This window comes from Lepidochelys kempii, chromosome 12 (assembly GCF_965140265.1).
Source record: "Lepidochelys kempii isolate rLepKem1 chromosome 12, rLepKem1.hap2, whole genome shotgun sequence".
In the NCBI taxonomy this organism is placed as follows: domain Eukaryota; kingdom Metazoa; phylum Chordata; order Testudines; family Cheloniidae; genus Lepidochelys; species Lepidochelys kempii.
In genome coordinates this window covers 8,355,088-8,371,027 of record NC_133267.1, presented here as the reverse complement: position 1 = coordinate 8,371,027, position 15,940 = coordinate 8,355,088, and the positions used below count along the sequence as shown (strand labels likewise).

At 43.8% G+C, this 15,940-nt stretch overlaps 1 protein-coding gene across 3 annotated transcripts in view; it reads left to right on the top strand.

Annotated features, from left to right (window-relative positions):
* The window catches only part of GNAO1 (G protein subunit alpha o1), a 299,044-nt gene that overhangs the window by 239,899 nt on the left and 43,205 nt on the right, over positions 1 to 15,940 (top strand). For 2 of the 3 annotated variants that reach the window (XM_073307480.1, XM_073307481.1), the window contains exons 5-6: positions 3,787 to 3,915; positions 5,472 to 5,601. In XM_073307480.1, the coding sequence (XP_073163581.1) occupies positions 3,787 to 3,915; positions 5,472 to 5,601 (259 nt within the window). Of the gene's footprint in view, positions 1 to 3,786; positions 3,916 to 5,471; positions 5,602 to 13,719; positions 13,874 to 15,940 lie in introns of all 3 variants that reach the window. The other variant, XM_073307482.1, reaches the window with a different exon arrangement.

The following is a 15,940-nucleotide window of genomic DNA, read 5'->3' as shown; positions in this document are numbered from 1 at the left end:
ATGCAGGCATTATTATACACCGGACTCCTCGTTGTTTTTGTGGATACACACTAACATGGCTACCTCCTGATACTTTAAATTTAGTGCCTTGCATGGAGTGTCAAGTATCAGGAGGTAAGTGTGTTTGTTTTTGTGGATACAGACTAACATGCACAGAGAGGTGCATGAGTAAAGTTGCTTGGTAGCCTGGTATTGCAATACCAGGGAGTGTTGCAGATACAGTTTCAGGTACTTTGGCACAGCTGTGAGGTGTCTACAGCTGGAACAGCAGGACGTGTTGCAGGTCAGGGTTGAAGTGTATTAGACTATATAAGAACCCAGAATTAATCAGCCAAAGATGTTACAGGTCAGACTTGAGGTACAGCAACAGAGCTGCATGGGGAAGCGCACATATGATCACGTCAGTGCTATGAGTCCTCCTCTTCCACGAGCGCCAAACCCACTCACAAAATCTTACATGTAAAAAAAGGTACATTTAGCATAAATTGAGGGAGATGCTCAAACCAGACTCTATGTGCATCCAAACGTGGAGGGCTCAAACTTGAACTGCCTTCCACCCATCAGTAAATTCATATTAATTCTGGGTGACATGATCCTTTCCTTACACAATCTTGCACCATTTCTCTTCCCATCTCTGGCATTTTCTGCTAATTCCACTGGGGCCCTTTCTTCATGCATACGTGTAACTCTCATCAACTTCAATAGGAGTTACAGTGTATGCAACCTGACAGCGGAAAAGGTCTCATCAGATGGTACAGCTGAATGCTGAAAACACTTATTAAATTTTAATCTAAACTAAATTCATCTTATTTCTATATGCTACATTTGATCAGGCTGAATTATTTTAAGCCTTACAACCTGCGTTTGGGTGAGTAAATGGATCATGGTTTCCTGAGACCCAATGATCGATGGATAGTTTCACCTAAGAGGAACGTTGATTTAATACAAAAAAAAAAAAAGTGAACCTGTATGCCTCAGGTTTGAGTGTTGGGCCAGTCTATACAATGAAGGCCTGTAATGTCCAGGAATCAGGAGGGTCAAAGGGAAGTCCTGATCAGAGGTCAGAGTTCACACAAGGGGTCCAGTCACCAGGAGATCCAATCCAAGGGGAAGGTACAGCAAGGTGGGGCCAGGGCAGGTGGCAGGGCCAAGTCAAACGAGGTGACAAGCCAGCAAGTCAGGGTCAGATGGGTCTGAGAAGAACTAGCAGGCAATGGCTCATTGCTCAGACAAAGCAAGAAGGGAAGCAGGATGGGCATCTACGGTCACCAGCCAATCAGGGTCAAGACCATGTGGCCAGCCAGGAAGTGGGTTGGGGAGCCCACCCAAGTCTGTGAATTCCCTGGGACTCTCATGCGTTGGTGTGGCCCGGTGGCCAAGGCTACTTCCCAAACACCCAGTGGGCCTGGGTTCAAGACAAAGGCAACATTCATAGATTTTAAGGTCAGAATTGGGTAAAATTTTCTAAAGCACTGTTATGGGGTGGACTAGGCCCAAAGACCCCGTGCTGAAGGCCTCAGGGTTCTGCCACAGCCATCCCAGGGAAGGAGCAGTGGAGGGGTCCTCCAAGCAGGCAAGAGTGGCTGCAGGGGAAGCAGCCAATCAGCGCCCAGGAGGGCCCTATAAAAGGAGCTGCAGAGTAGAGCAGTAGTCAGTTGCTGCTTGGAGCAATAGAAGGAAGGACTGCAGGCCTGGCTGCTTGGAAGAATAGCAGGGCCCAGGGGAGCATTGAGGGAGTGCCTGGCTGGTTGCTAGGACTTAGTAGGGACTGAGCCTGGGGAGGGCTGCAGGAAGATAGTGTCTCCAGGGAGGAAGCTCTGGGGATACAGCCCTGTACCAGGGCTGGACTACATAAATACCAAAGCCTACAGAGGACTAGAGAGAGACACCAACAGAGGGGTACTGAGAGAGGCCCTGGGTGACCATATATCCTGGAAGGGGGTTGTGCTGGTTAACATGCAGACAGTGTGACTCGGCCGGAGCGCTGTGTCACTGACAAATCCTCCTGACAACCGCCAAAAGGGGTCACCAGAACTAAAGAACCAGACATGCCTAATCAGAAGGGGGCATCGAGAGGTGGGTGCCAACTCTGTTAAAAGCACCTAAATGACTTAAGATCCTAAATCTAATTGTCAAAAGTGGGCTCATAAATGACTTGGGTGCTTTTGAAAATTGTACCCTTAATGATAATCTTTTCTGACCTCCATTATTTCTGCTCTGCTTACACCACTACTGTGTTCTGTTTGGGTTCTATTTTACTTATGGCTTAAGGATTGGAGCAGAACACTTGGGCTCTGCAGACCTAGGTTCAATGCCAATCTCTGCCACTGCCCCACTATGTAACCTTGGCCAAGTTACTTAGGGCCTGATCCAAAGCCTATTGATGTTAATAGGAGTTTTTTCACCGATTTCAATGGGCTTTGAATCAGGCCCTACTATGCCTAGGCTTCAATGGGGATAACTACTAGAGCTGGTCCAAAAAAAAAATTTTTTTCAACTAGCCCAAATAATAAAGTGGACACGATAAAAATCTTTCCAACTGCTCATGGCAAGTAGCTTCCACTACCACAGTATTTGCATTGCTACCTGTGGTAGATAACGGGAATACCACAGATACCTCAGGAACTATGATTAGGCAAAAATGTGAAATTGTAAAAAGTTTAATGGCAACCACTGTACTTATCTACCTACCTCAAAGGGAACATTTTGCAGGTGTTGAGCTGGTTTCTAGATGAAATAACTATGCCAGGCCCATTCAGAGTCAGCAACTTCTCCCGCAGAAAAGCCTATCGTTTTGCTTCCAGCCTTCTTATTTCTAGGCATTGTTGCACACCGTTCTTTTTCACTGGATGAACTTATGTTAGGCTCAGTCCTGTAAGCTTGTGCCCAATTTGAAGCACATGAGCAGCTTCATTGATTTTAAATGGATTACTCAGGTGGTCTGCATGTGCTTAAGTGCTTTGCTGGTGGATTGGACCAGGGTTGATCAGCCCCTAGCAGGATCCAGCACTTAGTGAATAGTATTTATATCCATGCCGTGTAAAATGAAGCCACCGGCAGTGACATGAGACAAAATTTTCAAGCTTTGGTGTTGAAATTAAGCACCTAAATAAAAGATATTTGAAAATCTGGTATTTAATTCCCTGGTCTAAGCCTTAGACTTCTGTATATGCACTTTGTGCCTGTCTTCTCTCTCCCCCCCCTTTCACCTATCATATCATTATTTATATTACAGGAGTACTCACAATGGGTTAGGTGCTGTAAAGATACAGGAGAGGACATTTGCAAAAAGCTTACCATTTGGGGGGGGGGGGGAAGGAAAAACAACAGTATTCTACAGTAATGGACCAAAACACTGCAGTGTAGGAGAGCTTTACTATAGTCTTCTGGACCATAGTTTGAAAATGCTGTGGCATTTTCGAAAAAGCTTTTTGGAAACTCTTTAGGGCTTTTTTGGGGGGGGGGGGGAGTGGGGGGGTTGTGTAGAGTGCCAAGCACAGTCAGATCCTGATCACCACTAGATGCTACTGCAGTACAAATAGAAAACAACAAAAATACACATTTCACAGATTGGAATCCCTTTATCAAGAATCCTATCAAGCAGAACCTGATCATTTCATTTCCTGCTTCCGGTTTAGTGGGAGATCTTGTACTTGAGCCAGTGGGTTTGGGCTTTTTTCAAGAGAGGATTTTTTTCCCTTAACCAACAGGTACAAAGAGCACTGAAAAATTAGATTGACAACAATTAGTGTTTCTTACTCTCCCGTGATTTTTTTTCTTTTATAGCTACCTAGACAGCTTAGATCGAATCGGAGCTCCAGACTACCAGCCAACAGAGCAGGATATACTTCGAACCAGGGTCAAAACAACCGGCATTGTAGAAACCCATTTCACATTCAAAAACCTCCACTTCAGGTAAGTTTGATGTGAATCCACTGTTATATTGTCAGGCAGTGCAAGACTGCAACCGTATTACCTTGGCCAAAAGTTCTCACACAGTATGCTTGTCTGACTAGCTGCTATTCTCCACCCTAGAGGTGGCTGCATTTCTGTGGGTAGTAGCATATGTAAAATGGTTTGTAACTGAAGCAGAGTACACTCACCACAGATGTACCCACTCATGGCTGGGTATGGCATGGCAGTTCTGTCCTCTGTAGCACCCCCTTCTCACAGCTGCTCCAGTCCTGGTGGGGAGGGTGATCCCTCCTTGTGACTCAGCCCTCAAGCTGGGTCACACTTCATTCCTACCTTTCCAGGATAATAGAGTCCAGCAAGAAAACATCTGGTCCCTCCATCCATTATGCCACCTTCGATTTTGTGCTCAGTGATCCATACATCCTTGTCTTAGGGCTTTCTGTAGTCCATATCCACTTCCTGGGGGCTGGTAGGGGAACCCAGTTCTACCCACTACACTGGGTTCCAGTCCAGGAACCTAGGACAGGCAGTCAAGGTTCATGCCACACAATTCCTTATTGCCACATCCCTGGGCTTCTTACTGCCAAGCCTTGTCCTGGGCTCTCCTCACCCTGCAAGAGGTTTCCTGTTCCCTCAAGGTCTCTTCACACCCAGTTCCCAGGACAGGGACAGCAGAGTTTCTCCCTTCAGCCTCTTTCTGTTCCAAACTTCCTCTGTGTATAGCACCACCCAGCCCTTCCCCAGCTGGGTTTCATCAGTAACTAGCCCTGACCCACCCTCCAGGTGCAACCAAGTGGATTAATTGGCCTCTCTGGCCCACATTAATCTTTTCATCACCTGTGTGGGGTAGGCACCAAGGTATTACTTGCCTTGGTTTAGAAAAAAAATCCCTGATGAGCAGGTTGTTCTACATTTGCCCATGGTGGGGTTCCTTGCCCCTTCCTCTGAACCCTCTGGCTCTTGCCTGTGCTGGAGCCATGACACAAGAACAAACAGTCTCTGCTCCAGTCTGGAATGGCATATGGGAAAAACATTCGGCCATTTGTTGTCCACATGAGAGAGTCACATGTAGGCAATGAGAAACTCCACACGCTGACACTCATGGAGTTTGCCAGTAATTGTACTCTCGAGTGCAGAGCGGACGGAGGTTTCTAAGACATACACACACAATAAATTAGACTGGGAGTTCAGCCTCTTAAAGCCACAGATCCCCTAAGATACATGCAGATTGCTAGGGCTCTCTGGAAGAGCTGTCCTCAGAGAGGCCCCTTGCCCATGCACGGTCAACAAATCCCCCACAGCACCCAAGCCCCTGGACAATCGTCAGGAGCTATGCTATCATGGGTTCCCCTAACCGCCGCTGCCGGTAGAACTCCTCCTTGGGGACAGCGGGGTTCAAAACCTCAGAGAAGGAAGAAGTGAGAGTCACTGCAGACTCTGTTGTCCTGTGCTAGGAGCCCTTTAGGGATGAGTACTTAGAAATACAAAAGGGATTACTAATATTTTCCCTTTGTTAATAAAGAATAAATGAAGAGACGTCCCTGTTTCATGCACAGGCTGTTCGATGTGGGAGGTCAGAGGTCAGAACGTAAGAAATGGATCCATTGCTTTGAGGACGTCACAGCAATCATTTTTTGTGTTGCGCTGAGTGGTTACGATCAGGTGCTCCATGAAGACGAAACCACGGTGAGTGCTTACGGGGCGACACAGGTCCCGACACCTCATCACTGGCCTATTGCATAGCCTGCCGTTGCTCAGGGATCAACTCACGCCCATTGGCTTGTACCAAATCAATGGAATTTTGTTAATCATACGTCTTCCCTTGATTCTGAAATCGTGTGCAGATCCTTTCTTCCCCTAACCCTTGGAAATTAAGTCTTCCATTGCCCAGGGTGGAGTTAACCAAGGTAACAATTTCTTGCTCTGATTAAGTTATAATGTTTTCTTTTCTCTCAAGTTGATCAGTGCAAAATGCCATGGGACATAAAGAGGATCCTGAACCCAGAGAGTAGAGTGATAAGCAATGAATAGGTGCTTTTGAAAACAAACTTAAGGAAATAAATAAACAGCACTTGGAACATCCAGATACACAAAGCTGTAGCAACCCCACAAATTCCTCAGGCGGATTCAAGCTATCAGGGTAACCTGCTTCTAAATGCAAAAGAAATTCATTTTCCCGGTTAAACGGGAACTGTTCAACTCTTAGGTGGAATTTGTTTTATGGGGGATGGGATTATCTCCTATACCTCCCCACTGTGATACTAGGCCTGAAATACTGCATGGAAATTGAAAATAAGAGATATCGGGATACACTAGCTGCCAGATGATTGTGTGGCACTCCCGTTAATCTGAATGTGTTAGAAGTGTGGGAGAACAGTCACTCGCACTTTTCACCAACTATACGGCATGCACTAAGAAAGATACCTGTGCATTTGGGGAGATGGAATGTCAATTACAGAAAAGGCAAGTCGTTTTAGGAGTAACCAGGTATTTTCTTTTAAATGGAGTTGCACTTGCCCAGCATTGAAGAACCAAAAGTCAGAGCTTCCTAAATGTTCTGTGCATGCCCAATGTGCAACAATTCAATGGAGATGCTATTGTCACCAGTTTCTGTAGGAGGCTCTAACGTTTATTCCCTCTTTCCTGTTTGTAAAGCATCAGAAGTTAGAATGGATAACACGGTGGGGAGGGACTCTAAAAGAGTTGGTAACTTGCAGGCAATAATGGATTCATGAAGAGACTTTTTGAGCACTGATATTTACATCTTCTAGGTCAGATTCATGAACTCTGGTAAAGAGGTCACCTGCTTGTTGAAATCCTACATTGCATTAGTTTAGGTTACATTGACACCAGAATTTAGTCTGATAGTAACATCCTCATATCCGCATCCCCCTAGATCTACAGATTCAGACTGAGATTCTGAATCACCGTACCGCACCACACTCCTCCAGAAAATATTTAGGATGCACCAGCTACTTTATAATATCTGTATTAACTAAGAACCCTTCCTATTCATGTGTTTTCCACTTTCTATGTATCTATCCCAGTATCACAGATATTGGCTGGAATTTTCAAGGGCCTAAGGGAGTTAGGGGAAAGTCAATGGGAATTGGGCACCTAACTCTCAAAGCTTTTTGAAAATCCTGCCCATCAACTCTGTGATCAATTTTCTGTAATAACATTAGTGTCATCTGCTATATAGATCTAAAATAATAGAGTACAGCAACTCTGTTGTGTGTGTTTGTGAACCACAAGTCTCCATAGCTCCCAAGAGACACTCACCCACTGAGAAGGCGATGCCCCTTCTGGAATGGGAAATCTGCCAGTCACACGATGTGGAGGAGCATATGCAGGTTAGGAAGGACTCAATCTGCAAAAATGTCTAGGGTCTGAGGTGCAAAGGTGCTGATTACCATCAGATATCAGTTGAAGATGTGGATGCTCAGGACTTCTGTAAATGAGGTTTATGTTGTCTCTCGTTAGGCACCAAAAAACTGAAGCTCCTGAAATTAGTGATCACTTTTTAGTGCTTTGGCCTTAACCTTGGTTTACCAAGGTCTATAAAATGCGGATAAAATTGATTTACAGGAGTCTTGTGAGGCTATATTACTTAATGTTTGTTGCTCCCCACACCATCCATGGTGACAGAAACATCAATGACCTCTAACAGAGAACAGAAATACAATGACGATTCTCAATGGGAGCCTTACTAGTGTTGTATTAGGTCTTTAATTCAGACTATGTTTTCTGAACCCCTGATGTAGGCAGAAACAGCAGCTTCTGTAACCCCAGTTGCACCACACTCTCTCCATTAAGAATATTAGTGTTGGATTAATTTGAGGTGCAGTTCTGGGATTTTTTTTCTATGTACATTTCATTTCACAAGTCGCTCCCTGGTACTCTGGGCAACAGGAAAAAAGACACAGATTCTGATCATTTGACTGGACAGTTGTCAGTGCAAATTAAAGAGATAAGGTGGGTCAGGTAACATCTTTTACCAGCATCTGCTGGTGAAAGAGACAGGCTTTCGAGCTTCTACACAACTCTTCTTCAGGTCTTGGCAACCCTGCAAAGAAACTACAACACTGCAAAGTGCAAATTAAATGCAGATGATGCTCTTGTTTAGCCTAACTATACAAGTCCTGCTGAGTTAAAACACAAGTAGTGAAAAAAGAAAACAACAAATTCAGTATCCTTGGCCCTGCTACTTCCATAACTCAGATCTCCTATGCAAGTGGCATGCTGAAAACACAGCATCTACTGACAGTTTGACCTCAGTCAATTTCACCCCTACCATTCTGTCAGGAACAATTTCACCTACAGCTTTATTCACCACAATCTCCTTCCTTAAAGTATAGTTCAGCTTTAAAACTAACTGTGTAAATGGCATCTCCTAGGTCAGGTGATTTAGCCCCTGTGTGCATCAGTCAGATCTGCTGCCTTTATTTACAAAAAGGAGCGTTTACTGTTTCATACTTGTTAGCACAAAGGCAACAGTTAAGAAAGTAAGCTAGATTGTGTTCTTCTTTGCACATCATCTATAGAAACCCTTACTAAGTTCCCATCACTTAAACCTGTGCAAAACCATTGAAGGCCCTGAGATTGCACAGATGTCACTAAGAGCAAAATCTTTATTACTGGTGATGACACATGAGAAAGAAAGAACCCAGCTTGTGTGTGAGGTCTTAAAACACGTTTGCAAAAATGGCACTTGAAAAAAATATTTGTTCCTTGTAAACTGAGCATAACATTGACAATAATCATGAGAACTCACCTCTCCATTTTATACTTTTCTGAATAAAACTGTACTTTACGTGGACAAAATTATAGTTACAATACAAACAGTCTCTAATGAAGATCCTGGATTTCTCTCACTGGGCTCAAATGGGCAACCAGGCACTTAAAGCAGCAGCCCCTTGAGGTCTCTCTGTCAGTGAACTAGACATTACAGGCAGCTTCCAGTTTCAGGCCAATCCTATCAGATGAAGACTGAACCCAAGAAGTTTGTAGTGGCCAGTTCACTGGAGAGCCAGCCCTTAAGCAGCAGTTAATTGTGGAACCTTGTCAAATAGGAATGGGCAAATGAGTGCAGATAAAATAAGAACTGATCCAAACCTTCCCCCTCAAAGTGAAACCTTGCTTGTAGTTCAGAAAAGTTGCTCATTTTTAATCTACTTGTCATGACCCTTGTTTTAAAACCATGCCACACTTATCTGTTATCACAGCACCTAGCATGCGCTGTAGTATTTGAGACCACTGCTTTATAGTACTGTCGTAATTTTCGTAAGGGATGCCTCTCCACTTCTATGTTTTCAGGGAGGAACAGTAAGAAATACATGAAAACCAGAAGAAAGGCTAGTCCTCCTGCATGTCTAGCTTAGCCTGAACTAATAATCTCATGAAAGTTTCTTCTCATGAGATTTCTAGACCTACATTCAAGTACCAATCCAAGCTTTGCATACGTAGCCAATCGGAACTTCCTGAATTCAGCCAGGCACTGCTATACTGCCAGCACATCCAAAGCCTTCCTCATATGATGGTCCAACCCATGACCTGACTGTCATGCTCTACTCCCAGAGCAGAAGAATGAAATGTAGGAGTAGACACCCACAATGCAGTTGGAATTCCATTGGTTTCGTACATATTCTATAGGTAGAGACAGCAAAGCAAAATGAAATGTTATGCTGAGTTTTCCCCTAAATCCTCCCATACACAGTTCACAGAAGCTTTCCTCCAGTGGTAAGATGGGTCTCACACAGCGGCTTACGGCAGGCAATATAAATCTAATTAGTCCGTCACTAGGGCTGATAGGTGCCACCACAGTACTGAATAAATAATAAAGGGGGGTAATACTCAGTTGCTAAGTGACTGAGCAGCTCCGTGGACATCCTTGCACAGTCACACTCTCAGTGTGGTAGTTTAGTGACTTTTTTAGTCTTCACAAGACAATGATATGAAAAAAAACCCAAGGCCATATCCAAATCCCAGGTAACGGTTAGGGGAAAAACCCACTAGCAACATTCATATACAACACGGGAATGGATCATAAGCAGGTGGGGATTTTTATTGCTCCCTATGACACTTTTTAAGACAATGGTGGCATGGGATCTACCATGTGAACCTATAATATCCTCTTCAGTTCTTCCTTTTACATGCTAGGTTAAAAAGGCAGATGCACTTGGTACACTTTGCTGCCTCTGGAATTAAACTGTTTAGTTCCTCTGTATCTAGTTGGTATGTGAAGATACTGTCTGTGTCCTAGTTGCTGAATGTGTAACACGCTCACACCTTCGTGCTGTTGACCTTAGCTATGCATTAGTGTTGGACCTTTAGAAACTGGCACTCACTGAATGATGTGATTAATATACTCTCCTGGCTATAAGTGTGCAGATTGCACCAGTCATCCATGTGCTTAGAAGCAAAGAGCAAGTTCAAGGATCTTTGGCATCTGTAGAAAATATAACTAGAAGCTATACATTGGGGAGCAGAAGAAAAGTATTGATGCACAATAGTCCTGATCAGGATGGTAGCAAGATCAGAGAAGCAAATCACCTCCTCTTTGCCACCAGAGCACAAAAATAGGAAATATTAATTGCTGCATTTGAGAACTGCTGGCAGGAAACAAGGTGAGAGACACTAGAAGATTTTCTTTCCTTCCTTCTCCACCAAAAGGACCAAGCAAATGCATCTAGAAGTAGGCACAATGTGGTAAAAGAGGTGGAAATATTAAGAGGACTCATACAGAGGGAAATGTCATGGTTTCCCAGCCCTATTTGCCCCAGTCATTACAACAGAAGCAGAGTTGAGACAGTGGGTGGAAAAGGAGAGCTCAGGGGAGTAGTGGCAATATTCAGCCAGAAAACAGATCTTAGATATTGTCAGGAGATGGCTGTCCCAAACCCAGAGGAGACAATAGACTAGCTTCATTCAGCCTGGGGACTCCAGGAGCAATGTCCAATCCTGGCACTCGAATTTGTAGGGTATAAAGGAATGTTTATTGCAAGTACTGTTTTCTACTGGGGTTTGCCATTTAATTGTTTCTGCTGTATGTACGTAATGGTGACGACTCAATGACATCAATTACTTACTCAAGGAAAGTGTTCCATTTCCCTCCAGATTTTGATGTAAATTTAAAGGGAAAAAGTCATCATGGGATTTTGGAGCATGTTGGCTACAGTGGGAATATGACAGCACTAGCTAAAAGGTCCACCAGATGAGAAGGCCTCTGCTCTGTTTAGAAACCAAGATTTCTGTGTTCACTATATATTACCTGATGTGCTTTGACTGCAGTACTGTATAAACGCTGCTGTTTTAACCTGTTCTGATTGTTCTTTAATTATTTTATAATTCTGAGATGATGAACAGAAGGGTAAGTATTATAAAAGTCCAAAATGTCTAGTCTCGGATTGTTCTTCATTCAGTCCCAGAAGCTGTGTTTACATCTTGCTGTGTATGCATCTTGTTTTAACAGTTAAGAATAATAGAGAATGGCACAAATAATGTTCTGCGAGGGACTCTGGTTAAAAGTGACTCTGTGTATTTGTGTTCCTGCCCCTTTCCACCTTCCATCCTCTTCTTCCCCCCTCACAAAAGGGTATTAGAAAGGCAAGGGTCATCTGAACAAAGTCCTTTCAGCTTTCTACAGCTTTATGATTTTGATTCCACCTCTGGCAAAGGGAAGCAGCGCTCTGTGTCTTATATACCCCACAGTACAAAGAGAGGTATGAGCACCTGCACAGTACCGTACTCTCAGGTGGCATTTTAAAAAGAAAAAGGAAACACTTGAAGGTTCATCCAGCTAAGAAAATGGGGTAGTTCTGTCCTTCTGTGCTATGTTGAATTATATGTAAGCAAACCTACCAACTCATTTACCGGTGGTCAAAAGGATGTTGACTGTTTTCTTGCAGCTTGCACCATTAAATTGCAAGATGCCTTCTTTCTAGCATCTTCGAGGATCCAGGAAAAACAATGGCGTCAAATAAATGAATGATTAAGCGTGTAGCCACCTCTTCACCACACATCATTACCATACAAGCTGGAGGGGAAAGCGAACCCCCAATTTAATAGAAGCCACAGCTTCTAATCAAAGCTACATGGTGTCAGTAAAACAGGAACGTTGCAGTTCTAGCACTTCATTTGATGCTACATCTGATCACCGGTTCAAATATTTCCCTTGTCCATGGAATCATTTGTATCTAAATAAAATGTTCAGTGATCATTAAAGGATGTCCAGCGATAAAAAGGAAAGTGCTAATAAATAAAACACTGGGGTCAACAGTGCAGCCTCAGCAAGAGACGTAGACAAGCAGTGGCTGCTGAATAGGGCCCACTGTACATACGCTGTACAAGTCATTCTGTGTGGCTACATGCAGATGGGCTGTGCCACACCGATCACCGAAACAATTTAACAGATGAGATTATGTACGACTTTTGTATCTCGCCTATTTCCTGTGTTCACTGTACCAGCTGCTAGTCTTGTATGAGTGTTGGTGGACTGGGGGTGTGCCCTCTGAGGTGCTCCCAATGCCAAAAATCAAGCAAGTGGTCTGGTCTGTAACCTGATTTGCCTTTGATAATCCCATGACTCTTTGGGTGTGCTTCGTCCTCATTATGCCTGCTCTCTCTGCTGTCCCGTTCCCGGTTGGGAGGTGGCCGCGCAACCGGCGTGCGCATTCCGGCTTCGGCCTCTCGCTCCAAACAGCACCAAGCTTCAGCACCTTCACAACTTTTCCTCGGCCGTCTGACCTTATCTAACCAAACAAAGGCCAAAAAATGAGATTTTGAGAGACCCACCAAATTTGGCAGGTATGAAGCTTCTCTTGAACCAAGAAAAATGAGTTAAGAGTTGAAAGCAGCAGGGGAACATGACACTACTGGTTGACTTTGCCGTGAGCTCCTTCCACCACCATAAACCACGTGGCGGACTTTGCAACTTCCTAACCAATACATTTAATTTCTTTTGTTTTATCTGTTTCTGTATCTTTTTGTCGTTGCATGACCTATAACTAAAAAGCTGCCTTCCCCCTGTGTGTGTATTTGAACGCGTGGTTCCTTTATTGGCAAACAAGCTAATGTTCTTCCGTGAGGCATGAGCTAACATCAACGGGCTAATCTGCTGACTTGTAGTTTGGTTGTTCTTAGGTACCTTCTGTACAGGGTTTTTCCCCCTTTTTTTCTTATTTTCTTTTAAAATTTTTCTTTGCTAGACACTTTTTGTTGAGCCATCTTCCAAAGAACCCCCACTAAAAAAAAAAAAAAAAAGCAAACCCACTAAACAAAATAACAAAACAAGGCAAAGGTCACGGCAAGGTCAATAACAAGAAGATGTCACCTTGCTGTCTGCTTCCAACTCTGGATTAATTCAAGGATCTCACCAGTCCTTGGTTAATGTATCCAACCAACTGTGTGCCATACACACACAACAATGAAGTGAAAAATTTTAACCAGAATATTTTAGAAAATCTGCATGACCTGCACCTACACATAGATCTGACCAAAGGGCAAAGTAGCTTCCCCCTACATGCATGGTGCATGATCATTTATATGAGCTGAAATCCTGTAAACTATACACTATGCAAAATAAACAGCTCTATGTAGTGAAATGCCCTTGTTACTAACTATGTCAAATATAGGGATTGCATCTGTGTATGTATATGTTCACCTGTATGTATACATAAATTTATTACGTATACTGTAGTTTTTATTTTTTTCCCTCCTCGATTTAGTTATTTTAGATTTCCCTACATGTTGAACACCACGCGGTCACTGTCTTTAGCCTGATATGCTCTCTCCTTTATATTGCAGAACCGCATGCATGAATCATTGAAGCTGTTTGACAGCATCTGTAACAACAAATGGTTCACAGACACCTCCATCATCCTCTTTCTAAACAAGAAGGACATATTTGAGGAGAAAATTAAGAAATCTCCATTGACTATCTGCTTTCCAGAGTACACAGGTAATGAGAAACAAGGGTTCCTTTTTAAACCACGTGCACAACAATGCCCAGCAAAGAGACAGGTGGCTCAGGGTAATGGGCTATGCAGCTTTTCAAATAGAGGTTGTTGGTTTTTAAGGTACATCTCAGGCAATGATGATAAAGGTTCCAACCCTGCAACCCTTAGGCAAAACTCCCATTGACGTCCAGCGGAAGTTTTCTTTGAATAAAGGCTGCAGAAATAGCCCCCAGCAGCTTCCATTGTCTGACAGCTGTTCAATGGCCCATGTAAAAGCCAAGTCCCTAGGGAACAAGTCATCACCATCACTAAAATAACCACAGTTGCCATTAGCTGACCTCTTGTTGGCAGTTTCAGAGGGAAGGTCAAGGCCTGAATGAGCATGGAGATGATACTTGGCTCCCACTTCTAGAAGCTCCCGCCTCTTGAGGCTCATTGGTTGGGCAATTTGGCAGAGGTTTGAAGAACCTGCGCTGTTTGTGAATAAATGGTCGTCTAACCCCTTGGGAATATGACACCTCTCGTGAGCACCGTGATGCCCCAGAAAAGACTCAACTGGCTTATTAACCAACAAATAAAAAAGTAATTACAGCTGGATAGACACACAGCGTAGAAGACACATGCCATGCCATCGACAAATAAAGCCAATGAGTCCATAGCACAAGGCCACTCCGTTTCCCCTGATTCAGATAGCCACCTCTGTTTCCATATGCCAGGCATTACTAATTATACCACCAATACCTGGCTCTTACAAAGTGCTTTTCATCAGGAGATTGTGTTATGCAGGAGGTCAGACTAGGTGATCTAATGGGCCCTTCTTGTCTTAAAGTCTACAAATCTCAAAGCACTTCACAAAGGAGGTCAGTATAATTGTCCCCAATTAACAGATAGGGAAACCGAGGCACAGAGCACTGAAGTGACTGCCCAAGGCCACTCAGCAGGCCAGTAGCGAGAATCAGTGCTAGTTCAGTGCTCTATCCACTAGGCCACACTGCCTCCAGGTTGCTGCTGCAGTAGCCCACAGGTCCCCCTCTAACCCAGTCCTCAGAGGATGTGAATTGTTACAGCCACCAGTCACAGAGCTGGAGCTCTTTAGCTCAGCCCGTAGCAGATCATCATTGGAGCTCTGGAGGTCCCCAGCATCAGTCGGGACAGTTGTCCTACTGATACTAAGTACTTTTGATGCAATGTACTTAATATTAAATGAAGATGGACATTAGCGTACCCTGGAGATCAGCACTGAAGTGCTGCAACAAAACAGCATGCAGGAAACCCCTCTTGTGCCTGACTGCCTCACGTCTGGCCTGTTGATGATGAGAACGCTTCCTCCTGCAATCTGCTGCTCCACTCCATATCTCACTGTCTTCCACAAACCTTCAGTCAAATTCTGAGCCGGCATCAAAATCAACGTTTACAGTCATGAATTAGTGAGTCCTGCTGGAGACATCCGGATGAATCAAGCTGACAGACAGAAAGGCAGGTCTCTTTGTCAGTCAGCGTGGTTGCAAACCGAGTATACCAAGAGCATCACAGTTCTGTGGCACACCAACAAATTACAAAACAGAGCTCCCCAGATCTGAGCACTTGATTCCCACTCTGAATGGGCAGAGAGGATCCCTCGTTCTTTCGCTGTGACAAACAGTAAATTAATATTGAGCTGATCTGCTCCCTTTGTGATTCAAGAGAAATTCTGCAGCTTACTCTTTCAGAGAAGGATCAGGTATTTATTTGGGGATGGGGTTATGAGATACAGGAAAGAATCCAGCCAGTAGATAAAGCTAGTTACCTCACTAACTAAACATTTCAGTCAACAAAGGATTTTCTGTACTCAAAGTCCATCGGGGCAATTTTGAATGAACTTCTAAGGTGTGGATGAATGTTTAGGCATATTGTAGAATTAATTATGACAGGTTTCAGAGTAACAGCCGTGTTAGTCTGTATTCGCAAAAAGAAAAGGAGTACTTGTGGCACCTTAGAAGCTTATGCTCAAATAAATTGGTTAGTCTCTAAGGTGCCACAAGTACTCCTTTTCTTAGAATTAATTATGTTGCCACAGAAATGCCCCACTC